This window comes from Neodiprion fabricii, chromosome 5 (genome assembly GCF_021155785.1).
Source record: "Neodiprion fabricii isolate iyNeoFabr1 chromosome 5, iyNeoFabr1.1, whole genome shotgun sequence".
NCBI classification, from domain to species: domain Eukaryota; kingdom Metazoa; phylum Arthropoda; class Insecta; order Hymenoptera; family Diprionidae; genus Neodiprion; species Neodiprion fabricii.
The window spans coordinates 2,634,200-2,659,031 of NC_060243.1; the positions used below are offsets into that span (position 1 = coordinate 2,634,200).

Here is a 24,832-nt window from a genome sequence, read left to right on the forward strand (position 1 = left end):
TTGTTACATATTAATATCGTTGCAATTTTTCGCGTTGTGAAGTTTTCTGAAATGCATTTCTCGGAAATGTGTTATTTCCCTATTAATACACGGAAACGCATTTTTTTTTAAATCTTCATTTACCTAAATACTAATCGGTTGTATCTGTGCAATATACACATACTCCATAATAATATTTTGTACCGTATCTATTCTAATAATAGGTGTGTAGTTTTTAAAAATAATCTACGGTGTCTTACAAGGCAGATCGGTCAGTCTTATTAGATATATATATTTTTTTTCAAATCGAAACAATGATAATCAATTTTCTTGTCCAATCGATTTTTATAGGCTACTAATATCGTTACGGGAATATCTTATTCCTAATCAGGGTAGGCGTATAATGCATGTTTTACGACTTAATTTAACATCAAAATAATGTCTATTTAATCGAAAGACTGATTAGACCGCGAATAAATGTAAATATATTACATGGTATACGATATTTTGTTAACAATATTCTTATACATGTCAAAATTGTCAAGATATGGACCGTATCCTCTCTACAGACGAAGATCGAAAGAGAGAATGGGAATATAAATTAACTTGGCTTACCATTTTTTTACGATATGATTGGTTCTCACAAAACAACAGTGTGAAAATAACTGTTCGTATACAAATGTTGAATAATTTCATTTTCTGTGATTAGCTGCGTATAAGAGTATACCTCTCCATAGAATTTATTTTCCTTTTTGCTTCGTGTAAACCTTACGTCAAGTATAATTCCCTTTCGATCTTCCGTGAACCATCTCTGTTTTCATATAAAAACTAAAAAAAAAAAATTGCTCTGCTCTTGTTCTCTCTCTCTTTCTCGATACATCTCCCTGATCAAATTTTTTGAAAAATGTCTTAAGGTATGCCTTAATTGAAAATACTTGACATTAGTCTGCCAAGATCTATCTTTCGATAAACGTTTTCATCTTATTAGTTACAATACTTATGATCCTGATGGTCCGTCGTGCGGATGATACCTCAGCGAGACGCTGTTCGAGTTCTCACTTTGTCAGTGAGGTAATCGATCACTTGAGTCTGCGAATGCCTGATTGCAAGTTGAAGCGGTGTAACGCCCTCTTGATTGAGAAGCAGAGCATCGGCTCCTGCGCCTACGAGCTGTCTCGCCACAGCCATGTGACCGGACAAAGCCGCTGCATGGAGAGCGCTCTCGCCATTCTACCATAGATAAAAGATATACTCTATTCTGTAAATTTTCTACAGTCTTACTACTTCGTCGAATGTTTTACTAAAGTTCAAGGCTCATGCTTACTGGAAGAATTCCCAGAGATGGACGATACTTAAGAAGTTCGGCTATCACTGCCGAGTGACCCTTGTGCGCAGCTTTGAACAACGGGGTGGCTCCGTCCTGTAATGAAACAGAAAATTTTGGTAGACAACATTTCTGAACATGGTATGAAAAGTTACATATTCTATAACGCGTGAGAATGACGCGATGATAATGTATATTGTAATTGCAACTGTACATTTATATGAAAAGAATACTTCGAATTTCTTCTTACATGTCTTGTCGAATCTACCCTTGCTCCGGCCTTCAAGAGCCTTCTTACAACGTGGTCATGTCCCATCTGAGCAGCGATCCAAAGAGGAGTAGCCCCGTCGGTCCTAATCGCGTCGGTTTTCGCTCCTCGTTCAAGTAAGACCTCCAAAATACGTACGTGTCCATTTTGGGCTGCAATGAAAAGTGCGGTGGCTCCATCCTGTGTATGAAGAAAAGAAGATAATAGCGGTTTTTAAAGTGACTGATAACGATAATCTAAAGAATTTGTATCACTCAATGGCTTTTTAACGATCCTTGTATTTGGCTCGAAGAATTCGGTTAGCGCCGCAAAACAATTTCACAGGAATGTGTTTTTTTGTTTTTTTTTTTTGTTTTACATTCGCATTTACTAACTAGCCAAACACTCAGTTTTATTCGTGTAATATTTATCCACGCCGCTCATTTATTATAATTAGCGTTGTTCGCATGTGTGAAGAATGTCATACTATGTATCAAACCTTCATGTGCGCGTTCACGTTCGCGCCTCGATCCAGAAGTCCTTCAACGACGTCGAGGTGGCCACATTGGCAGGCAACGAAAAGCGGAGTCCCGCCGTCCTGTAAATGAATTTCATTTGAATTCGTGCATAAATAAAAATCTAAAATTTCTGAGTAGCCATGAAAGAAATATGCCACATAATGAAGTGAGTCGCACATGATTATTTGAGAAGTCATATTTCATGTGTCCTATTAGCATCACTTGAACTATCGGACCTAAGAATAAGCAATTTTTTTTTCTTTTTTTTTTAATTACCACGCTGCAAGAATCAACGAAGGCTTCGTTGTCTAGCAGCAAATTGACGACGTCGACGAATCCTCCCTGCGACGCGAAAAACAACGCCGTTGTACCGGTCTGGAATGAAAAATATATATCATTAAGATTTAATTCATGTAACCTAAGTTTGCGATAGAAATGTGTAAACGATTTTTTGATCATCCTTTGTCAACGACGTTGAATTTGAGTAAGAATTTTTATACGCTTCTTCAACCGTGGCCCGCATACGAGAAAGAATCTAACGAGATTGAAGTTAGTAACGTTATCGTAACGAAACATTGCGGAAAAAAATCACTATTTTCTTATTTTTACAATAACTTTGAAGAAACGAAAATTTCAAAATATGATTCTGTTTCGTTTTATTACGTCTTACCGAAGTTCAAACAATTCAAAAATCATGAAATAACGGTTCTTCATGACACTTGGAACGTTACCAACTTCAACACGGTAGAATGTAGCCAGTCTTCCCACGCGTCAAACTTTCGTATATATATATATGTATATGTGTATGTATATAATGTACAATATCAGGCTATTAGCAGATGAGGTCATTTAAAAACCGCTAACGCGGATGACAACATTTAAATGTCACGACGTGTCCCTGTAAACTATGAAAACCTGGGCCGCCCGCTCTTTTCATATTGTACAGCCCGGAGGTTGTTCTCCTCTATTCGTAGTCCTAACTAATCACCAAGTCGTTGCCGTTTCAGTGTCTTCAATTATACATATATATATATATATATATATATATCTCGTAAGCTTATTTTTTCCCCGACGCGAATTCACCGGAAACAGATACTTTTGCTAAATATTTTTACGCCAATTTACGTGGTTGAGATGTATGGCGGGTTGCGTCGCTCCGCGATTCAGGCGTTTTGTAGTGACATTGAAAATTATCTTTTTTTTTCAACTTTAACGAGTGTCCGTTACATACGTGTACGTGCTTTCACGATCGCGTGTCAGAATTCGATTTCAACATAATTGAGTCCATTGATATTATAGAACTCAAAGTTGCCAACGAGTCCTTCACCCATTTGAGTTGAAAAAAAGGGGCAAGTAAACAAAAGAAAAGAAGAACTTGTACAGCTGGAGGTAAACCACTACGGCAAGTTCAACAAAAACTGCGCTTCGGTACACGCGATACGGTTAATCGGAATAGCTGAGCCGAACAAACTCCCGCTCGAATAATTCAAACTTTCAAGGACAGAGCTGCTCATAGCAAATAAATTAACCGGTTTAACTCACGTCAGATATACGTGCCATAAACAAGCTTTGGAATTTATGGGCTGAACACCGCTTCGCTTATGTTATCCTCAATCATCAGCTTCACAGTTTATTTAATGGAAAGAAAAAAAGGAATTCTGTTCCAGTTGAGCGCGTTACGGAATCTCGTATTTAAATCGGTCTAACAATAAGTATGCTATGGAATTTATGGATAATTTAACGCCAACTGTGCGAGCGAAATTTATAATACAACACACCTACTTGCATGCATACATTTTTAGTAACTGTAAGGAGCTTACCGAACAAATTTCACAAGCTAAATTCCGAGTTTTTAATGACATTGATATGCATTCGCGTACAAGTCAGTTATTAGACTGACGTCAAGCGTTCAAAATGGTTTTTCACATGCCTGCAGTGTGAATATTCGATAACAACATTAATAAAATATTTTGTACATGTTTCAGTCGCGGATCTACACTTTTCTCCAGACTGCAAGATGATGGGGATGAAAAAATCGCAGTCTACAGCAAGGCAGAATCTAGTAGTGCATCTTCTGTCGCAAGAATTGGGCGATTTTTCAGCCAGAGGTTATCAAAAGAATAATTGTTGTTATCCAGTATGCAAGCTGAGCGGCAGCAAGCTGACGTCGAGAATGCAGGTAACGACGTCGACCTGACCACTGCCGGTGAATCGACTTTCACTCCGGCGTTAAGCGAGCTGCCAGAGAGCCAAGTGTTGCCACAGCAAACACATCAGGCGTGTACACCAGGTGTACGCATACTTAAATCAGCCATGTGTATGTACATCAGCCTACACTTAACAAGAGCAAGAGGAAAAGCGATGCAAGACAACTGCCTGACATAATAATCCAACAAGTGTCCTAATAGTTACAGACACGAGCCAACCGCCGAAAGTTTACTTTTATTATTATATTATGCCTGTTATTGGACGTTATAGGTATATTCTATACGATATAACTATGTATAGGAGTATTGATCACGGTATATTAATATCGTACGGTTTGGCTATATCCGACATCGCAACGATCAGAGAAGCAGCAATTTTCGCCATGTCGTATTCTAGAACTCGAGAGGGCTGATATACGAGGAAGAAAAAATGAATAAATTAATTTCCGACTGAAACTGCCCGCGTTGGTATATTAATTATGCCTAGGTATGCTAAATTACAACGGCTCGCGTGGTAGACTAGCTAATGCAAGTATATAGTGCAGAGAATTTTTCATTTCTCTTTGTTATTATTCAGAATACTACAGCAGCCTGCAACTCAGCTGTCCGTCCGCTCCAATCGTCTGTCAACCGTGACTTGGAGTAAAAAATATGCATCCGTAAATCTCGCGGGATTTAGCTGTGAAAATCTGAGAATTACGTTCACGGGATCGAGAAGAACGTAACAATATAGGATAAAAATAATTGTTGTCGTAGGATCTTTGAAAAGAAAACTGATTCATAAAGTGTTACACGCGACTAGAAACACGAATACCAGATTAGAATTTAGAGCAGGTGTAAATTTCTCTTCTCCTTTTTTCATTTCTTTTCTTTTATGCTGCGATAATTATTATATCGCCACCACGCACACGTAACGCGACTATACTCAATGATTATAGCTCGGTAGTTGAAACCGTATGGTCCGTACTCGTGTATATTGAACAGGCATAAGAATATCGTAAAAAGTGTACTACGATGATATTATAGACTGCACTTACGAAGGACAATAATTATCTGCTCGCGACTTGCACTGCTCGGTCTATATTTAGTTACGGGTAGAGATCGGCACCATTCTGTAATATTCATAATTAAATAAATTGTATATTCAACCGGGGAGTGGCTGTACGTAATGTCACGCATCAGTTTTCGTTAGGATTTACATGTCGATATTGAGTAGATGAAATCTATGAATGTGAATTACGATTTACTTCGCACTGACTTGCGGTGCACCGCTGCACCGCAGACTCGAAATAATGGGTGAAACTCAAGACCAGCTCTCAGTGTATCCATTACAAGAATCTGTATATACATATTAGATCTTGGAAATCTGAGAACCGCATTTAAATACGTAGATACGCAAGGTACAGGTGTGTTCAGTTTCCAGTAGCTCAGACTCACCGCGAGAATTTCACATTTTATTACGTATCGCAGCTCGCGACTTCGGTATACCTAGCAGATGATAATAAAATTGCGAAAATATAGAGTTTTTCTACACCTTGGATTTTAATTGTCACAAAGTCTGGCGATAATATACTGAAATACCTACGGCGAGGTTTCAATGTTGCATACCTATTCTTGTAACTCTTGCAAAATCGAAAATAGAATCTAGGAGACCAGTTAATATGCGACTGCTCGGTCAAGGTAAAATTTCGCAACCATCGTTTGAACGACGGACTTCAGGGACATTTTATTTTAAGGAGGAAGAGAAGTGAGAGACCAGAAGCCACGGAGAAGTACGGTAGAAAATAAAGCAATAACTCCGCAATCTTGGGACTCACCAGCCTCTTCGCCGCTGGATCGGCACCCTGTTGAAGCAGCTCGGCGACCGCGTCCACGTGTCCTCCGGCGGCAGCTAGTATCAACGGAGTTGTACCATCCTACAAAAGAGTCGTTCGGTGGTGAAACCTCTTTTATTGCAGCCCCCCGAGCGCTCTCATAAGGAGAGACGAGGCGTCCTATCGAGCTACGAACCTTATCTTTGCAATCTACGTGAACCCGGCCTGATTCCAGAAGTACTTGAAGTCGTTTGGCGTCACCCTTCGCCGCGGCCAAGTGGAGCTCCACATCCCACGGAGACTCTTTCTGCATGTGTCAAGAAAGTGGTAGTAAAAAAAAGCGTTATAAATTTTCTATTTTCAAAAGAGTAAACAACATTTTTTTTATTACTGTAACAGAATCCTATATGCATATTTTTTCCTTCCTCAGGGTTGTAACTTTTCCCACTGGTATTGTACGTTGGGAGATTTTTATTGAAAATAAACATAATGCGGCTGATGTACGAATGATCTCATAGAGCGGAGATGAAATCAGAATCAGCGGCACGAGTCACGACGCATGCCGTGCAGGCTCGTTGCCAATTGTTGGGCTCTTATGGACTAATCGGCAGGGTCCTCGGAGTAATTGGAAGTACTTAGTGAATAGAAGCTGTGACTCCTGCAGTCGGTGAATTGTCTCTATTGTATTATACGCGTGCTACATTGTCTTTTCTGAACGTTGCACTCTTGCCCACGTGACTGCAGGGGGTTTAGTAAAAGTGATGAGGTGTGATTGTATATTCACATAAATGGGGACACCCGACACGTAGGGATAGGCATGCAGCATTATACGAAGAGGCTTTGGCTACTGCAGGTTGACCGAGATGCGCAGAGGCGGTTTAAAACCGGATCCCTGAATATTTGTTAACAGTTCATTAATCACAGCGGAAGCTGGAAGGAAGACGAAAGGCTTCGAATGAAATTTCATGAAGGTTGTTGTTTTTCCGTCAAGGCCGCGCACGCGGTACGCCGGTTATTTCTATAACGTAATAATATTACATTACGTATACCTATAACACATACCGCGTGTTTTTATCCACATGCGTCGATTTTAAATCAAGGAACTGAGCGAGTTACGTAATAAATATAGCAGTAGTCGTGTGAGACGTATAATAACATCAAGATTTTTATCATTGGTATTACGAAATATTTACTTAGGTGATTTATTTCGGGGTCACAAATTGATCGGTTCGTTTATAAGTTTGTTATAGGACCGTAGTTAGTACGACAAATTTAATTTTACGGAAATTGAAATCCGGGATTCACACAGGTTTCAGATACCTCGTAACTAAAACCAACTTGTCGAGACTTTGGTCGGCTTTGTATTTGAAAACAAAAAATGTACACGGGCGCGTAACCGCGCGGCCGCGAATTACGTCATACCGGCGACAACAACGTTTCGGTGACCACAGCTATAATTATTTATGTATACCTTGATAAAACGTACGATGTTCAGTTCAAGAGTACGAATAAGTATAACATAGTATGGAATGGAGTTTTGTTACTTCTAAATAGGTATTTATTTGATTTATGAAAGTCATACGTGTATTTCTTCGACTAGATCTACGTAACTCGAATAAGGAAAAGTCGGTGCAACAATCGGAATAGATTACATTGTCTAAATAAAATACATTGTCATGTCATAAGCAATGTTCGAACGATTGAATAACCTTCGGTACGTCACAGATCTCGAACCAATCAGAGAGCATAACAGTGGTGCTCATCACTTACACATCTAATGATTGTAAATTTGCAGGGCGTACTGGGAAATGTGAGGGAAACCGAGGTGTGAAAGGTATGTACGAATTGAAGTGTCGAAAGTCGAGAAATGAAAATGCCAGCGATAAATTTGTACGTGTATGTATATGTATGTATTACAGGCGAATCTTTGATTTCGAGTGAAAAATATTGGTAATCATTTATGATAACCATTGTGTGTTAACTTAGAGATATGGTATACACAATGTCAAAGTATGTATAATATACCGTCTTCAGTAATATAGTTTCACTTGAAGAACTAACTTAGATATCTATAGTACGATCCACTAAATTTAAGATTTCGTAATTACGGGCTTACCTTCATAGACATGTTAAGATAAGGAAGTAGCTATCTCGAATCAATTGCAGAGTAAGGATATACGTAGGTAAGAAACATGGAATAGAAATCACTCGTTCGTCAATAACGAAAACTAATCATCCCGTAATGATCGCGGTTAATAAAATCGCGTTCGCGTTCCTCTCGTAATTGATATCACTGAAAATTAATGCGACGAGACACGAATGTCATAAACAATTGAAGGCTCACGTGTCGGGCGCGAACAAGTGTCGTACGTATCCTGGTGCAAGGGGTATGCAACTCTTGGATATTCCCGTTCGGAATTGTCGGAAATTATTCCTTCACCGTTAGACGCAGCATCTTGTGTCTGCAGCGTCCATCTGCCTACCGCCTCCTGGCTCTCGACTTCTTTGCGCCGATGCTGGGTGTCTGCCGCTAAATCGCGAATCACGCAAGTACCGAATCAACTTACGCTTCGACCGACGGACACGCCGCGGCACAACAGCCGAATGACGGCTACGTCGGCTACTGGCTGGAGCCTGACAAGTGCAGGCTGTAAGTGCCAGGCGGTTGCAGCAGGCAGCCGGGCAAAAATTGATAAACGTTCTTTCGAATTCCGCGTGGTGGCACCACATGGACGACCTTCCAGTTCACCGAAGCGTGTACACGCAATTCTGCAGTGATTTCGAACTTGACTTTCTCACTTGTATTTATTCATTTTTTATTCGAAATATCTTGGTAAAAAGTTGTGCAGTCATACGAAATGTTCATGAAATAACGCGAACGAATAATAGAAGAAGTATTACAAAGTGAAGTTTGAACTGAGGCTTTTGTAAATTGCAATTTTCTCTTGACGGAGTTGCGTTATGTTTTAATCAAAGAAAAAAGTTCCTTACCTCAGATTATATGGTAATCAAAAGATGAGATTAAATTCAGTTCAATTGGATACATCCAAATTGTACATGACCCTTCCGAAAGATTTTCAAAAACCTTTCATTTTCGCACCGTCGTTCGGTGACTTCGACAGCGCCATCAGTGGTTGACTTCACGAAACACTATCGATAGTTCCAAGCTTCGATGGTGAGCTAAGGATCTCACACGTTCTTTTTCCGGTCTAGAGCGATATTGGAGGTAAGCGTGTGTCAAAATTGTGCTGAATAAATGTTAAATCTTTGCGGCTTGCAGCATTAATTGGTGTCGGTGATAAATCGAAAGTTTTTAATCAAGTTTCAGATATCCTAAACAAAAATGGAGAACGACGCTGGTGAATTTGTCGACTTGTACTGCCCACGAAAATGGTAAGCTATCCTCACACGTGCTAATATTTATTTTATTCTTAAATCAATCTCTTCAGTGTTTGCGCTACATGACTTTGAACACGATGATAATTCACATTTTCATCTGTGTCCCGTAGCTCCAAAAGCTCGGGCGGTTTTTGCAGAAAAAATGGACTCAATAGTTAGGTTAGGTTTGTTCAATGCTTGTTCACTTTAGCGTCTGACATCAGCTAAACGTACTATGCGATTGTAAATGCTTTTGAATCATATCTGTAGCATGAAATAAAAAAACCATCTGTAAAACTTTTCAGCTCTGCAAGCAACCGCATCATCCATGCAAAGGACCACGCTTCAATTCAGCTTACCTTGGCTGATGTCGACCCTCAAACTGGGCGTCAGACCGAAACCTCAAAAATGTATGCCATCTGCGGTGCAATCAGGCGTATGGTACGTAGTGTCGAAGGGTCTTAAGTTTTTAACAATGGATACGAAAATAAATTCTCTTTGCATCCGAAGTGTATCAGCGTCATGTTACTTGTAAAGCAATGATACTACAAGAAGAAGGGAAAGGTACAAAAAAATAATTTCAACAATGTCTTTCATTTAATAGGGTGAATCGGACGACTGCATCGGCCGTCTTGCTAAGAAAGATGGAATTTTGGCTAAGAACTATTAATCAACTATGATTGTACTCTACGAGTTTCCATAAATATAATTCTATAAAACAAATCTGGGTTTACGGTGTAATTTTTTTTACTTAATGCAATTTTAATTTTCAGCAGAAGTGAAAACTGATAGTAACTGTTGCTCATGTGTGGAAGTGAACTTAATCTAACTGGGATTTATGATAGAAAAGCTTATGAATGCAGTAGTTGGAGTATGAATTTTATTACACGATTGATAAAATAATAACAATGATAATTCAGAACATTAATCATATGCACCATGCACAAAATGAATTTGATAAAGCTCATCTTATTTACAGATATCTATATTTATAATACATGACACAGATATTTCTTGCCTTGGAATATTACGTCGTTTATAGCCGTAGGACTAGTACACGTATGTACTATCCAGAGATTCCGTCTTATACTAAAAAAAAAGAAGAATCCTGAAAGGGTAAGAATATTCTTGAAAGTTGTTACAATTGTTTACTAAACTAGTTTTTCACTATTCGCACTTTGGCCGAATTTTCATAAAATGCAGGAGCTTGACTTAACTCTTCATCAAGAGTGTTTCATTTTTTGTCTAATCAGTGGACTCAGATTTTCGAAAAACTTTTAAGTTATATGTAGATTATCAAATTCTTGCAGTTTCGTATGCACACGTATAATCATGTATATATATTTCACGATTTCTCATTTTTTAACTTTTTATTGTACGTATACTGAATTATTAACTTTAGTTATTAAATTGGTGACAAGAAACGAACATTCTCTTCCGAGTCTAAATTATATATATTTATCAAAATCAAATAAATGGGAAGATTGATAATAACGCTTTTTTTACATGGAAGATGAACGGACGATTCCTTGATATTACTGTTTACGGTGAACTATCTTGACTTCATTGCAATTTTTGGTATACTGTAATTTTTTGCAATACACATTAGTGATTACGTATAACCGTGATCTTCAAAAACGATAAATTAATATGAATATTTTAGCTATAAATTCATGCTCGTAATATAATTCTGTAATTATTGGTGATGAAATGGAATTTGTTGACTGTAGGTAAGACGTGTGTTCGGAGGTGCAATCACGTCTCATGTTTACTCTCAAGTCGGTATAAACTTCTGGTCTAAACAGTGAGTAAAATTATTTTAATTCTAACTTGATACTTATCCCTGTATGTACACCGTTCGAGGTATGTTCATAAAATCCTGCTGTGTTTAAACACATTAAGCCTAGTAAAACAGGCTTTTTTAGAATTTAAATTAACAGCGAAGAAAACTTGAGTGGGTATCTTAATTAATTAACACTATCCAATTTCAGTACCAAAATATCTAATTACAATAACGTAGCACTGTCTTATCATAGCTGCATAAAAGAATTCAATATCTATGCTATGCAAGTCGGTTCTTGTCATTGGGACCTCATCGAGAGGACAGCGATTATGATAAATGTATCTGTCACAAACCATTTTTCAAACTGCGTTTTGTAATGTAGATACATATATATACATATAAATCTGTCAACTTGAATATAAATCTGTTGTAAATTGATTATTTGCATCATGACATATCTATTATATACTTGTAATGTTGAAACTGCTGAATGCAACCACTCATGCGCCTGGGAGTTTAATTTTTTTCTTCTCTCATACCGATAAAAGTATTTGAAAAGTAAAGAATTATTTAGTCTATAATAACCTAAATTTTCTTTCTCATTTATGATTTGAAATGTTGCAATTTAGATAAACATAGAAGTGGTGTGAAAAATATTTGACTTCAAACTGAGTTTTTTCTGGGCAAATTTTTTCACAGCTTTCGTATCCCACAATTACTCTAGTGCTAAATTCATTCACCCTAGGATTTAGTATGTATTTCATTTATATTCCCTAAGGCATATTAAACCATTGGGTTCATTAAATCGTTGATATTATAAAGTTACTTTTGTTAGAGGTAAAGAATTGGAAAATACTCTGTACGTGTATCACACGATATTATCGCATTGATAGACGCTTATGTGTCATATGTTTATAACGGGTGTATCCGAGAGGGAATGAACGCGATTAAATCTACGATTTCTCAGAGTAGCTATTGCTTCTATAAGGTTAGTGCGCTTGCTGAAGAAATCAACGATCGGTTGACCAGTCAATGCAGATGCCAAAAACTGCTCGACTGTAATCGACCAATCCCTATCAGCCGTGGAAACGGCGTTAGATGGATTGCCGTTCCGGTCAGGAGACTGAAAAATGTCGAAAAAAAGAGGAAAACAATAAATGTTCAATCCAGCTGCGATACTCTGATCAATTTTCAAGATACCAATTATTCCATCAAACTGTTTCAACTTACGGTCTGAGTTGGCAACATTTCCTGCTGCGCCAGTGACGCAGCAACGAGTAAACTATCCTCGGATTCTTCTCTTTCTGCAGCGAAGTTTTTGCCAACGTTTCCTAGCTGGAGTAGAAGCGTACCTAGAAGTAAAATAGTATTAAAGATATTTGTGGATGAAAAACCAAAATTTGTATCGCTCACCTATCGTAGCAATTGAATGATAAGTTTCCTGCTCTTCAGACTGATCAAGGGATTGGAACATGTCATAAAGTGTTTTCCACAGCGCTATGAAATGGGGTTGCGACATTTTTGGTACAGTTTTTAAGTTCAAAGGACTATCTCTGGATGCTATCATCGAGCGCAAACTCCCCATACTTTGAATCTCCCACGTTTGGTCTCCCTGTTGACTGTTGAGACTCATTGATCGAGATAACGATGCCGCTTCTTGAGGCTCTTCTGCTGCACCAACTGGCATTTCTAATGAAGCGATGCTTTGTTCCATACTGTCAAAGAAATCTGTAGCTTCTGCTGCCACCTCTGGTCCATCTGAATAAAAAGTATGTACAGTAGTATAGTAATAACAAAGCAATATGGTCATGAATTTATAACAGGTTATCCCTTTTTTTGTTTGTAGACATTGAATAGACTTAATGAAAGTTTTCTTCTCAATAGTGTGAGTTCTCACCAGGATGTGCAGGTGACTCAATGTCTACAGGAGTTAATAATGGAGGGAGATGAAGTGTGTACAGAAGCTTTAGCCTCTGTGTAAGTTCTGCAGTTGCTGTGATTCCAATGGCTTGAACGACTTCGCGGAAATTTAAAAGTCCGTCGTGATTGCGATCCATTAGCTGCAATGTACGAATCATCATTCTCTTTTTTTTCTCTATATGTATTAATGTCTTATAGTGACTTCGGATGATACTCACACGAAACAATCTTGCAGCAAGAGATTCAGCTTGGGTACACTTTCCCCATGGAGATAAACCTCCAAAAAGTATTCTAAAGAGTTCGAAGTCTACTTTGTAAGCTTCGTACGGTGGCTGGGTTGGATCATAGCGATCAGGTTCGGTTTTTCTCTGGCTCATTAGTTCTTCTCTTACCAAACCGAGCAGGTCCTGTGAGTTGGTAACATGAATTAATAGAACCATTTTGCTTAACCAGACGAAATTTACCTTCATATTATAAACTTACCTGTAACTCTTCAGTGACCATATACTTGTCAACAACAACACTTCTTATGACATTCTTTTCAATTCCATCTTCTAGACTTTGGACCACTCTTAGCCTGTGCTTCAGTCTGAGACGTTCAATTCCGCCAGTCGTTAGAGTTCCGTACCTCGAGTATGCCTCATATATTAAGGTTTGTATAGAAATACTCTGCAACAAATATTGAATTCATAAAACATTCCACAGTCGTAAAGCATCTCTAAGTGCTCGATATTTTACCCTGTTTGGTACAGCGCTGTCTACAGGTCTGGGTAAAATGGGTCCTTCGTCATTGAACACACCTCCAAGATAATCCGTCAGCAACTGCATGGCCTCTCCATCGTCTCTGCAGTTTAATAATTTATCGTGATTCCATTCCAATACGGTTAACGCTATCTGGTAGAAAAACCAAAAAAAAAAAAGAAAAATAAATTAAATTGGCCACATGTAAAAAAATTTAAACTCTAAAATGAATTCTATTTTTACCTGGAAAATAACCTTGGCTCCGTCGTAAAAAAAGCAGTCCATTATATTTACAGCACTACTCGTTGGCATAACGCTTAAAAATATCGTTAGAAACCAGGAAAGCGATATAACCCTGATTAGACCTAACTCTTGCAGCCTAGCATGAAGCGCAGGTAAATGTTCAGCAGCCAATTCTTCCAGTAGACCCTGGTCAACCAAAGCTCCGACTACCCGACGATCGTAGTAATCAGGGAGCAATGATTCGCAGACATTGCACAGCTGCCAGAAAGCTGCCTCTTCTGAACAGTAAATCAATAGAACAGAGGCAACGATGTTCATCGCTTGGCAATACCCTGAAGAAAGATTACGCTGTAGCATTTGGCACTGCATTGAGGATCAAGTTTGCAAGAAAATTCAAAGATCTTCACCTATTTGAGGATTTCTCCAAGCATAGGCGGATAAAACTCTTCTGAGAGCACTTATTCCTGTGTCAGATTGGAAAGCTGGATGCTCAGGTAAAGAGCGGTGCAAATCTCTCTCAATTTCCTCATTAGCTTGACACGATTTACCTAGAGATTGTTCAACGAGAGATTTGTAGAGACCAGCGTTCATTGTCATCTCATTTATAGCACCTGTGAATTTTGAAGAAACGTTAAGAAAAAGGATATCTTTTTTGAACATTGAGAAGACCCCAGAAATGACGAGAACTACGCACCCGAAAATGTCAGCCACACTTCTCCTCTAAGGGTCTGTGGCACTCCCTGAAGAACCAATTTTGCAGTATCAGTTGTCCTGTACATTGTGATGCCTCGCCCATATTCAGCAAAATGTAACTCCCACTGTTTTTCCTTTGCCTCTTGTTTTATTGCTGCCTCCTGGCTCAGTGGTGCTTTGAATAAGGTCATTAATGGCGGTTGTGGAGTCCATTCTGGAGATTTGGCTTCCTCACAATTGCTTAAATCGCTGTTTATGCTTGCATGTGTGCTTATATGATCAGTACTGAAAATTGCCATGTATATCAAGTAGGATGAATAGGCTGAAACGCTTTTTCAGTTTCCGGATAATCTAGAAAAACAACTTACAGGTGAAATATTTTCGTCTTCGCCAAAAGCTCTGATATCTTTTGCACAACAAAGTCTCTGTCGTGTATCTGTGCGAACAAAAACGACGATCTTGACGTCGTGACAAGTACGGATTTGTCCACAGCAGTGTTGGAGGCTTGATTTTCAGCACATTCGACTAGTCTGACTTCACGTAAGGGAATGACAAGGGTAACCATCCGCCGCACCTGTTCAACCGTGAGCAAAATAATTCATACCTTTATATTCATCCACTGGAATCTCAACCGAAATCCGTGAAATTTAATTATTGATCAGCTTTTGATCGACGCTACTCACTCTACTTTCAAAGCACAAGTAATTCTGAGACAAATATATCTTTCCCCACACGTGTCTTTTATTGTATGGAGTCCATAAAGTGGCGTCAATACTTCCATCCAATTTCTCATTCCCTGGTAATCTGAATTGCAACCTGTAGACCTCAGAATGTGCTCGAGCATCGAGGTCTCTTTTAAGAAATGACGGTTTCTTAGGCACATTTTTACTGTAAAAATGCGGGTACGTTGAGTAAGCAGCCGCTTATATGAATTGTGTAGATATCAATTGAAAGCGAATTAATGATTATTCGCAAGTACTTACCTTAATTTATTCAGTAGATCTCTGTCTTCGTTGAAACCGCTTTTTTCATCAATGAGTCTGAAAAATGAGATAATAGCTACATTAAAAATATAAATAACAAGGTTTTTAAACTTGTGCTCTATAATAGCTGTGGATAACCACCTTTTCATAGCAATATTTGTAAGCTGCTCCATCAACGAAAACGTCTCAGCCTTATGAAGGAACATTGAAAAATAGTGCTGCAACAAATATATTCAAATTCATTTACAATAATACGATTTTCACGAATGCTCCGCCATCTTTCCTATGTTTTAATATAATGGGCTGAAACGTATATTTTCACTAGTAACAAAACAAAGATTGATCGAGAATCATCAGACTGCTGAAATACAACATCCATATTAAACACACCTCTTTATTGTCACGAGTTATAACTCGGATACTGTCGGGGAATAAGATGGAGTTGGTTTTGTCAAGTACCGTAATATCTGCCCATCTGATAACCAATTTCGTTTCTTTGGACAGTATGTAGGCATAAAAGCACATGTGATTTACAGAGAGATAGAGCCATCCCTGCCTTGGGAATCGAGATTTCCAATAGCTGATAACAGAATACCGAAGAACACAAAATGAATTATACATAGACCAATATTCATAGGATTTCAAAGATTTCTGAAAAAGAAATTGAACCCAATATCTTGCTGAGTAAGTACACAGTTCTTATTCTTACCTGCAGGAATAATAATTCACCAGCTTTTCATCTTGGGGGAGATTGAAGTGTTGATGGAATTTGAAAGAAACTGTTTTGAACGACTGCGGGTCTTCTTCTGCAGGCAGAGAGGTAACGAATGAAAGAAATATTAAAAGAAATTACTTGTAAAGAGATAAACCTGTCTTGAAAGATATATCCAATTGTAAATTTGAATCTGTACACATATTTTTTTATATTACCGTCAGCAATGTGACTCTCCGGAACATTATTTGCTATTATAGACTGTATCTTGCAGCACACAAAATCTGTTATTTCCTCTTCGGTATCAAACGATTTGAGAGTGTCTATCAAATTGGCGTGAAGCCATGCCCAATCCTTGACGATATCCTCAGCTGTTAGCGCACACGCCACCACTGAAAAAATTATTCATTTATTTTTTTGTCATTCAATGATCAGCAACATGCATTTCTGGGTAACAAGTTGGATTTAAATTATAAAAAAGAAGAATACAGATGAAACAAAAAGCGTTGCAAAACTATACTTGTATTTTACTTAATACAAGTGAGATAAATCTATCAATGTAATATTTATTATATAAACGTGCAGTGCCTGCGATTGCTTATATTGGCATAAACTGTTATCAGTTACTGTTTCAAGTATCTTTGCTCCCTCCTCTGGAGGTTTAACGACTAATCACGCTATCCGTGCTTCCTACAACTGTAACACATGCATTTCATGGTTTCTAATAGCATACATTGTTTGGAAAGTAAATACAGATTAAGAAACGGAAAAACAAGAGATGTTTGATATGTACAAAAGGGAGATTTTTTCTTCAACCTTACTATCAAGCATCATGCATACATTTAAAAGTATACAGCTATCGGTTGAGATGATTCAACACTTACTCCAATACACATCCGAGGATGGAGTCTGATGTAGGATTCTGAAAGGGGGTGGTTTGGTGTCGAAAACACTGTCTAATGTACCGACCAAGATGGATGTGAGTCCTTTCGCTTTTCCATGACCCTTGCGACGTTGCAGGACGAAATAGACTGTTGCCTGTTCAGTCACCCTGGATAAATTTGTACACGAATGTATACTTGCAAAGAAATTGAATTTACTTGGGCAATTTAGAATTATGATTTTTAACTTATTTTGAGAGAATCTAACAAGTTGGAGACTTGATTGTGGAAATAAATAACTAGCTACATGAAAATAAGTACAACTTGACTAAAATTCTTTTATTCATCTCATAAAATAAGCTGATGGATAAACGAAGGACATGATATAAATTCATAAACTAAAAATCTAGAGTTGTAAAATGTAGTCACCGTAAAAGAGTATGACGTTATATCATCAGGCAGAAGATAATCACACGATATTTTGATGTCTATTGGTATGCGTTAATAGCAAACTCAGTTGTAGAATGGAGAAAGTTTGCATTGAGCGTAATAAACAAATGGATTGGTAAATCGTGATCATTCAAGTGAGGACAGGAGTGTCAATAATAAATTATTTTGAGAATAATAATAATAATGACTATAATAGGCGTGACAGCTGTCAAATGGAGTACATGTTGATTAATATGCGGAAAGATAACGTGCGTGATTTTTCTCAGCTGTCTATTCGACACTCGCTTTATTCATATATTGTTCATATACTCGCGTGCGTGTGGGTATGTATGTTGATGCGAATGTGTGATTGTAAATATGTAAACAGTAATTAGAAGATGCCTGGCATACAGATATTCGAGTGGTTGATATTTTACCATAGAGCATTGGCTAGTAAGACCTCTTGTGGCTTCATCCACATTTTTCTTGATGTTATAATAGTGCATATGGTAGGAAAATGTTATTGTCGCATTTACACTTTGCACTCCGAAAATTTTCGTGTTCGGCCGTCTTGCCGTAACAAATCCTCACAATCAGCCTCTGCTGTCAGGGACAGAGGCTAAAAAGTCGGTCTGAACTCAACTATTGTGTTTCCCAGAGATAAACCACCGTGAAGTTAGCCGTAATATGCGCGATACGTTCCTGTCAGCCAATGCAGGCAATCGCTTAAAAAGCACATGCCCTGCTGTATGCCAGTTTGACACCTTTCATGTGCAAATCTAGTGCAAATTTACATACATATATGTATGCATTATAACCAGAAATATCAAGTCGAATGCGCGTGCGTTCATGTATAAAATTTGAATACTCTGGGGGCGGGAAATATTTTTGAATGATATACAAGTTCCTTACGAGTTGATCCTTTGACAATTGTATTCTACATTTATGCAGTATGGATTGGTATGGATGTACCTTACCAGTCCTACGATCATTTAATTGTAAGATATTGACGTGTCTTAATGGAACGCCCTGCACAGTGAGATACACTTATTCTATCCAGCCCGATGAGATACCCTTCATTAGAACACTTCGATATGTATGTAATACGTAAGATAATGCAAATTTTCTGAAAACCTGGAAATATGGTACTAGGTGAAGTTTCACTGATCAGCATAGTGTCACGATTTTTGGAGTTGCCCACCATAGACTTGTAGGGATTGCATACTAGCAGTCGACGGCAAACTGAAACGACTTGATTGATTACAACATTAATTAAATTACTTGTAGCAATATTTAATATCGTAAAGCATTACTGATATTTGAATTCAAGCAGCGGTTTCAGTTTACTGGATTGAAAGTACAGTGTGTAAGACATCATAACAGGCAAAGTTCAACTACAAGATCTCATAAATAATGTTTAAAAAAATGTCATGATAATACGTCAGGTATAAGACACCAAAAATGCACGATCTGTCTAACCAACTTAGATCTTTTTTACACCAAACTTCTATCAGTGCTAGGCAATTATTGAGAAACCCTGGTTTTTTAAATCATTAGTTGTTTTATCAAAGCTACTGAGGTAAATCGTGCTTCACTTACATGTGCTTTATATTAAGCTTGTAAGAATCAGAATGATTATCATTATTAATATTACATCTGTGAATTCGTGCTGAGCAATTTTTGGTACAAGTGAAACGCGATGTAAATTTTAAAGTGTAGATAAAAAGATTATTGCTGCTCTCTTAGTATTCCGTTTAACAGTAACTGTTATCATTTTTTAATAATATTATCTCAATTCTTATGTACATAGAATTAGTTTAGGTGGCTGAGTTATGTTAAAAATATTCCCATTTTTAGTTTTTCCGACGTGGATACAATACACTTTTGTACAGTATTTGTGTGGAGTTCCGATGTCGCTGGGCAAGAAATCAAGTAAAAGATAACTTTTTTTAAACAGTATATATACTTAGATGCTTTATTACAATTATTAATAAAAAACTGTGATAAATACAACAATGGGCAAAAATAGCGGTATTGCATATACATGATGTTTAAAAAAATTCAAATTTGTTTTCGGTAATCGCTGGCACATGGCTGATTATGATTATGCAGTTTGTGCATAAAAGTTTGATTTTTAAAAACTTTACATAGTAAAATCACTGATCACTGATAAAATTTTTTTCTCGAATTTCATCTGTGTATTGTTAATAGAAATACTTGTTTTGTGCAAATTGTTTTACTGTTCTAGAGGCTTTTGGCCACCCATTTTGACCAATAAGAACCGTATAAAATATCCATTACTGAATCCGACTAAGTTGAATATTGCACGAGGCCTTACAGGTAAGGAAAAACGGACCTTCTTGACCAGGAAGGAATGTGGATGGAATAATGTTGTATGTACCTGCAGGCACGTCTTCCAATTCCAAGACAACGAAACCAGATCTATAAAATGGACATTGATCAGGAATGCTTCTTATTTTAGTCTTGCACAACGTAAGCTTAGGGAATTATCTATTTCGGAGCTTACCTAAAGCTTCCGGAGCTTTTTGATCTGAACGCAGTTGGACATTCGGGGTCATTTAAAATAACCGTGATAATCTCAAAGCCAATTTGATACTGCTTAGGCCCTTTCAGTATTATGCGCAAGTTATTGTTGTTATTGGAACTTTGCAACAACAATTGATAACGTGGATTGTTTTGGTACGTTGCAGGGTGATTACCGCATCCACCTGCATTGATACCAGACCACTGGCCATCTGTTATCTGCAGAAAAAAGTAAGTAGATGTTTCAGCGTCAAATCGACAACTATCCCCCGAAAATAATTGTATATATCATTTCTTTCATATGAAGCTTTTCCGATTTAATTGAAAAACGTAGCATCTACCTCTTTTTCGAACTTGTACGGCTCGGCGATCTTGCGAAGTGTGAATGGACACGTTCCGTAACTCCGCAAGGTGTAATAAATAGTATTGGTTTTCTCGTATTGGGATATGACTAGAGTGTAACGTGACTCGCTACTTGGTCCCAGTTTTAATTTGCACAGGTAGTGGGGGCTGTTTATTCGGATGCCGTCAATATAAGGCGGAGGATCATCTGTGAAAAAAGAAAATTTTCATTCATTATTCCGTTCTTTGTTTCGATATGGCCTTGAAAAAATGCATCTCTATCGAAATCTTCACTTACGCGGGTAAAACACTCGTTTGCCATCGTTTCGGTACACCAGAACTGTAATGTATTCCTGGTTTTGTCGGAAGTCGGCTATGTCTGTAATATGTCTTGTAAGCAGGATCCATATGGCTCCGGTAGCTCCGGGAGTTACTTCGAGGCTAAACTGAGGATTGTCTCCAATGTTATAAGCGTCTTTGGTTGGCCCTATGCCTGCTGTCCACATTCTGAAATGTTTCACGATTGACTACAGAAATAGAAAATGAATGATTAATGACCGAGAGATGGGTAACCGCTTATTCCCCTGTGTTGTTAATCATTTTTAAGAATTTTTCAACTCACTGATGAATGCAATACGTGAATTTGAATAACCCTGGGTTCCAGTTTAGGTAGAAGACGTCAAAAAATCTGCAAATACTGTCGTAATCAATCCAAAATATTCCATTGTCAAATTCGGAGGCTGAATCAGGGTCGTAGTCCAAAGCCTGCCTCAGCTGTGTCGTCCAATGCTTCGTGTCGAGCTCTGAGTAATTGCCACGCCAACGCAAGTGGGACCAAGGATTCTTTAACTGAAGAAGCCGCACCCCCTGTACGTCATGAATAACGATAAGAAAATATTCAGTGTCGGTGAGCAAGACTGCTACACTCAGAATCTTGACTCAGAAAGAATAGCTCAATACCTCTACGTTTTTTACGTCTAAAACTGCGTATGCATGAGTTGGTACCAGACCAGTTCTCTCAGCATCAACATCTGACAATTCACCAGTCGCAACAGTGACGAGTACATCTCCTTGGCGCATTCTAACAAGCAATGTGTCAAAGAGACGATCCCTGTTGAAATCTGGGTCATTAGGTCTAATGGCCCATCGTTCTGGTATCCAACCAGTTAAGGCATGTAAATCAATATTCTGTGAAGTTAAAGTGATACTGACTGAGTTTTGGTGTTGTAGAAATTACTCACACACAAATACCTATTACCCCTATGTGATTACTCACGCTGTTTGATCCAGGAAAGTCATATCCACCCATTACTTTCATGTAAGCTTTTTCTAGTAACGATATCCACAGTTCTCCACGATTGTTGGAATACGAACAAAGCAGCTGATTGTATCGACTCACTGGTAGCTGATCATCTATTATAACTTTACGCGGTATGCCATTTATGTGTAGTTTCACCATATATTTACCTAAAAATAAAGTTTCTGAGCTTTGATTGGGCTATTTGGGTGTGTGCGGGCGTTCTTTCACATTTAGTCAAAGTTCAATTACACAGATTTTTATTGACTCACCAAAAGGATTGTATATAGGTTCCTTGCTTCGATTCTGGGGATAAATAATAGATGTAACAAGCCTTTTCCGAAACTTTTTTTCATACTGAGCACTCACAGCCAATGATGCTACAAAAGAGCAATCAGAAACTACCTGCAATTTTTACAAACCAATCATCATAACGTGAGACATAATAAAAAAAAAGACAGAAGAAATAAATCGAGTACAATAAGCAAGTTACAAATATTTCCACTGGTACTAACAGTTTGTTTTATACTAAAATAATCAACATGTGGTCCCGCAACCATCTTGGGCTCAGGGAAGAGCTCGTCGGGTCGAGCCCATCGTGAAAAATCTGGTTTTTGTTTTGGATCAAGTTCAAGCAGTCCATCTTTGTCTGTGAATGGAATAGCATACTGGAATTTTTCGCTCAGATCGACGCTCATGAAAGGCACAAATTTATTGTTATTTATGTGTGATGTATGCAACAGCACTCTCTTTTCTTCTTCTGTATAAGTACTGCTTCCTCCGGTAACCGTGAGGTGCGCGCTACTGCCTCGGTGAAGAGGTGGCCTCTGTGGTTTGTCTATTTTAGCAACATGGAATAATATGGCACATGAGAAAAATTGCTACAAAGATCAAGATTTCCATGATGTTATCAAATATTACCAGAAGTTGACGGTGTGGCTTTGACTGAAATGGTTGGACTGGGGCTTGTTTCGGGAACGGTAGGTAACTTGGGCAAAGCATCTGTTGAATTTTTAATAGGCGAAGATGTCGGTGCAGTTTTTCCTTTCAATGCTTCCGCTCTGTCAAGGGCAAGCCGAGCAAGGTTCGTCAATTTTTGTTTTCGCTCCGGGTCAGCAGGGTTCTATGAATAAAAAATCGTGAATGTTTCAACCTTTTCAAAATCAAAGCTCTAGGAAAATGTGATAACAATAATTCTCCAGATTTAAATGTAGTGAGAAATTGCTACAGTAGAAAGAGATATTATTATATTGAAAGTCATGCCTACAGCACTTAGTCCGAGTTCAACTGCGTCTGTATACAACTTAATGGCAATATCTTTACAGCCGGCTTCGTCAGCATCCAGTGCTTGGCTAAATAGGAAGTTACACCTTTGCAGATCTGCTTGATTCGTTCCAACATTTGAATGCAATCTCCTGTCTTGATCAGCGACTGGAAATTGAAAGGGTTAGTTTTTTTGGTTCCATTGATGAACCTGACTGAAAGAATAGGGTCTACTAAAGATTCTGAACTCACGTAGTGTTTTTAATGTCGATATTCTATCCTGGTATTCAGTGAGTTTTGATGTTAGCTTTGCGTCATGGGGTAGGGTGGCGAGTCTTTTCGTTGCCAAGTCATAATAGTACAGGGCTTGTTTGTACTGCTGACTGCTGTCAAATTGCACGGCTCTTCGAGCTGCGATCAGCGCATCTTCTAAGGTCTGACCCATTTTGATCGTAATAATTTCTCACCATTCGTGTTATACAATAACATAACCCATTCGTATCGCTGTTGGAAAAGTGAGTGTCGTGTCGATGATTAGTAGTTTTCTATGTAAACCAAATCTATGATCATGCTCCAATACTGTTAATGGGTTTCAAACAAATCAGACAAAATTCACTTGTGTGAATCACGACTGACACAAGGCAAACAAAATATTACTGTTGTATGATTGTAAAGGAGAAAAAAAAATTCATATAAAACTTCAGATTATTCTTGGGCGTGAAGACTGCGCATGGCCCTGACGAGTGTCAGAAATAAGTAGAGTGACATACGGGCGACAGCGTTCTGTAATGCCGGTATAGTCAGCCATGTTGGCCATTTTTCTTTAAAGTCAATTTTTTGACACAACACGGCACTAAGTGATTTCATTGGCGTATTCCATTAGATCCGCCCAATGAAATCACTTGATGTTGAGATGTGTCCGAAAATTGACATAAACGAAAAGCGCCTTTGTCGGTAATCATGTTATGTTGGTTTGAATGCACTGATCTGTATAATAACTAGAGATCAACGTTTGAATGCGATATTAATATTTATTACGTTAAAGAAGAACAAAACTTGCGGTTCTTATATTCTTTCATATTGATTTTTACTTACAGATTGGTTATTCGGCCTACAAAACTCGGCAGTTGGATATAAGTAACTCGAGAGTCTTATTGTGCTTACCGATTTGGTTCCGTAAAAATATTTACGCCTGACGGTACTGGCGACGGCAATCAGGCAAGCATTGGTGAAGTGATGAAAAGCGAGTTGATATGACGATACATTCGCGTTTAGACAGCGTAAGATTTCGCACTTCGAATATCTGATGACTGACATGGAAAACTGGAACTAATTTTATTCTAATTTCAGTGCAACAAGTGTGAGCTCAATATAACGTCTGTATGAATGATGTGAGAACTAGCTCTGCAGTAAGGAACATTTGCAATAAAAATGGATGAATCTTCGTCGGAAGATGATTCTTGAATGGCTTGCACGTTGAACAATTGACGAAAGAAAAGCATTTGGTACACTGGCGACGGTCGTAGGTGATATT

The 24,832-nt window shown here is 38.1% G+C and overlaps 4 protein-coding genes and 1 long non-coding RNA gene across 6 annotated transcripts; 2 read left to right on the forward strand and 3 right to left on the reverse strand.

The window, feature by feature from the left end:
• Window positions 1-211: 211 nt before the first annotated feature.
• LOC124183548 (ankyrin repeat domain-containing protein 29) lies at window positions 212-8,739 on the reverse strand. The gene is made up of 8 exons (XM_046572182.1): window positions 8,206-8,739; window positions 6,286-6,396; window positions 6,093-6,191; window positions 2,345-2,443; window positions 2,050-2,148; window positions 1,554-1,751; window positions 1,304-1,399; window positions 212-1,209 (listed from the first exon to the last, which is right to left on the reverse strand). Exons 1-8 carry the CDS (start codon window positions 8,215-8,217, stop codon window positions 1,012-1,014), a joined length of 912 nt encoding a protein of 303 aa, XP_046428138.1. The 5' UTR covers window positions 8,218-8,739; the 3' UTR covers window positions 212-1,011.
• On the forward strand, window positions 6,298-8,022 carry LOC124183557. The gene is made up of 3 exons (XR_006871003.1): window positions 6,298-6,416; window positions 6,520-7,803; window positions 7,885-8,022. It is a non-coding gene; the product is annotated as an uncharacterized LOC124183557 (long non-coding RNA).
• A 487-nt stretch (window positions 8,740-9,226) lies between the features above and the next one.
• Window positions 9,227-10,190, forward strand: LOC124183556 (40S ribosomal protein S21). Its single transcript, XM_046572194.1, has 4 exons — window positions 9,227-9,315; window positions 9,412-9,482; window positions 9,773-9,908; window positions 10,072-10,190. Exons 2-4 carry the CDS (start codon window positions 9,433-9,435, stop codon window positions 10,135-10,137), a joined length of 252 nt encoding a protein of 83 aa, XP_046428150.1. The 5' UTR covers window positions 9,227-9,315; window positions 9,412-9,432; the 3' UTR covers window positions 10,138-10,190.
• A 143-nt stretch (window positions 10,191-10,333) lies between these two features.
• On the reverse strand, window positions 10,334-18,531 carry LOC124183533 (TBC1 domain family member 9). Of its 2 annotated transcripts, XM_046572162.1 has the most exons (19): window positions 18,290-18,531; window positions 17,427-17,593; window positions 16,761-16,934; window positions 16,540-16,636; window positions 16,221-16,410; window positions 15,972-16,048; window positions 15,831-15,887; window positions 15,531-15,735; window positions 15,216-15,421; window positions 14,849-15,132; window positions 14,562-14,765; window positions 14,155-14,486; window positions 13,909-14,064; window positions 13,654-13,839; window positions 13,389-13,577; window positions 13,148-13,310; window positions 12,664-13,008; window positions 12,481-12,602; window positions 10,334-12,373 (listed from the first exon to the last, which is right to left on the reverse strand). In XM_046572162.1, exons 1-19 carry the CDS (start codon window positions 18,331-18,333, stop codon window positions 12,155-12,157), a joined length of 3,417 nt encoding a protein of 1,138 aa, XP_046428118.1. In that variant the 5' UTR covers window positions 18,334-18,531; the 3' UTR covers window positions 10,334-12,154. The 2 variants fall into 2 exon arrangements, with proteins under 2 accessions (XP_046428118.1, XP_046428119.1); XM_046572163.1 differs by lacking the exon at window positions 17,427-17,593.
• A 1,235-nt stretch (window positions 18,532-19,766) lies between these two features.
• Window positions 19,767-24,090, reverse strand: LOC124183535 (calpain-7-like). The gene is made up of 12 exons (XM_046572166.1): window positions 23,551-24,090; window positions 23,303-23,466; window positions 22,957-23,158; window positions 22,551-22,873; window positions 22,308-22,440; window positions 22,015-22,205; window positions 21,699-21,926; window positions 21,361-21,605; window positions 21,037-21,245; window positions 20,738-20,946; window positions 20,380-20,615; window positions 19,767-20,294 (listed from the first exon to the last, which is right to left on the reverse strand). Exons 1-12 carry the CDS (start codon window positions 23,741-23,743, stop codon window positions 20,150-20,152), a joined length of 2,478 nt encoding a protein of 825 aa, XP_046428122.1. The 5' UTR covers window positions 23,744-24,090; the 3' UTR covers window positions 19,767-20,149.
• Window positions 24,091-24,832: the final 742 nt, after the last annotated feature.

Bases quoted from the DNA above. Each gene is read 5' to 3' on its own strand.
- LOC124183548 (XM_046572182.1), bottom strand. The intron at 1,752-2,049 runs GTTTGATACATA...CTTCATACACAG, and splicing joins ACGTGAACGCGCACATGAAG to GATGGAGCCACCGCACTTTT. The intron at 1,400-1,553 runs GTAAGAAGAAAT...GTTTCATTACAG, and splicing joins GGGTAGATTCGACAAGACAT to GACGGAGCCACCCCGTTGTT.
- LOC124183556 (XM_046572194.1), top strand. From the start codon at position 9,433: ATGGAGAACGACGCTGGTGAATTTGTCGACTTGTACTGCCCACGAAAA. The intron at 9,483-9,772 runs GTAAGCTATCCT...AAAACTTTTCAG, and splicing joins TTGTACTGCCCACGAAAATG to CTCTGCAAGCAACCGCATCA. The intron at 9,909-10,071 runs GTACGTAGTGTC...TTCATTTAATAG, and splicing joins GCGGTGCAATCAGGCGTATG to GGTGAATCGGACGACTGCAT.
- LOC124183533 (XM_046572162.1), bottom strand. From the start codon at position 18,333: ATGTGGATGAAGCCACAAGAGGTCTTACTAGCCAATGCTCTATG. The intron at 16,049-16,220 runs GTGTGTTTAATA...TATTTGTTGCAG, and splicing joins TAACTCGTGACAATAAAGAG to CACTATTTTTCAATGTTCCT. The intron at 14,487-14,561 runs GTGAAGATCTTT...ATCTTTCTTCAG, and splicing joins TTGGAGAAATCCTCAAATAG to GGTATTGCCAAGCGATGAAC.
- LOC124183535 (XM_046572166.1), bottom strand. From the start codon at position 23,743: ATGGGTCAGACCTTAGAAGATGCGCTGATCGCAGCTCGAAGAGCCGTG. The intron at 23,467-23,550 runs GTGAGTTCAGAA...TTCAATTTCCAG, and splicing joins ATCGACATTAAAAACACTAC to TCGCTGATCAAGACAGGAGA. The intron at 21,606-21,698 runs GTATTGAGCTAT...CATGACGTACAG, and splicing joins TAGACGTAAAAAACGTAGAG to GGGGTGCGGCTTCTTCAGTT.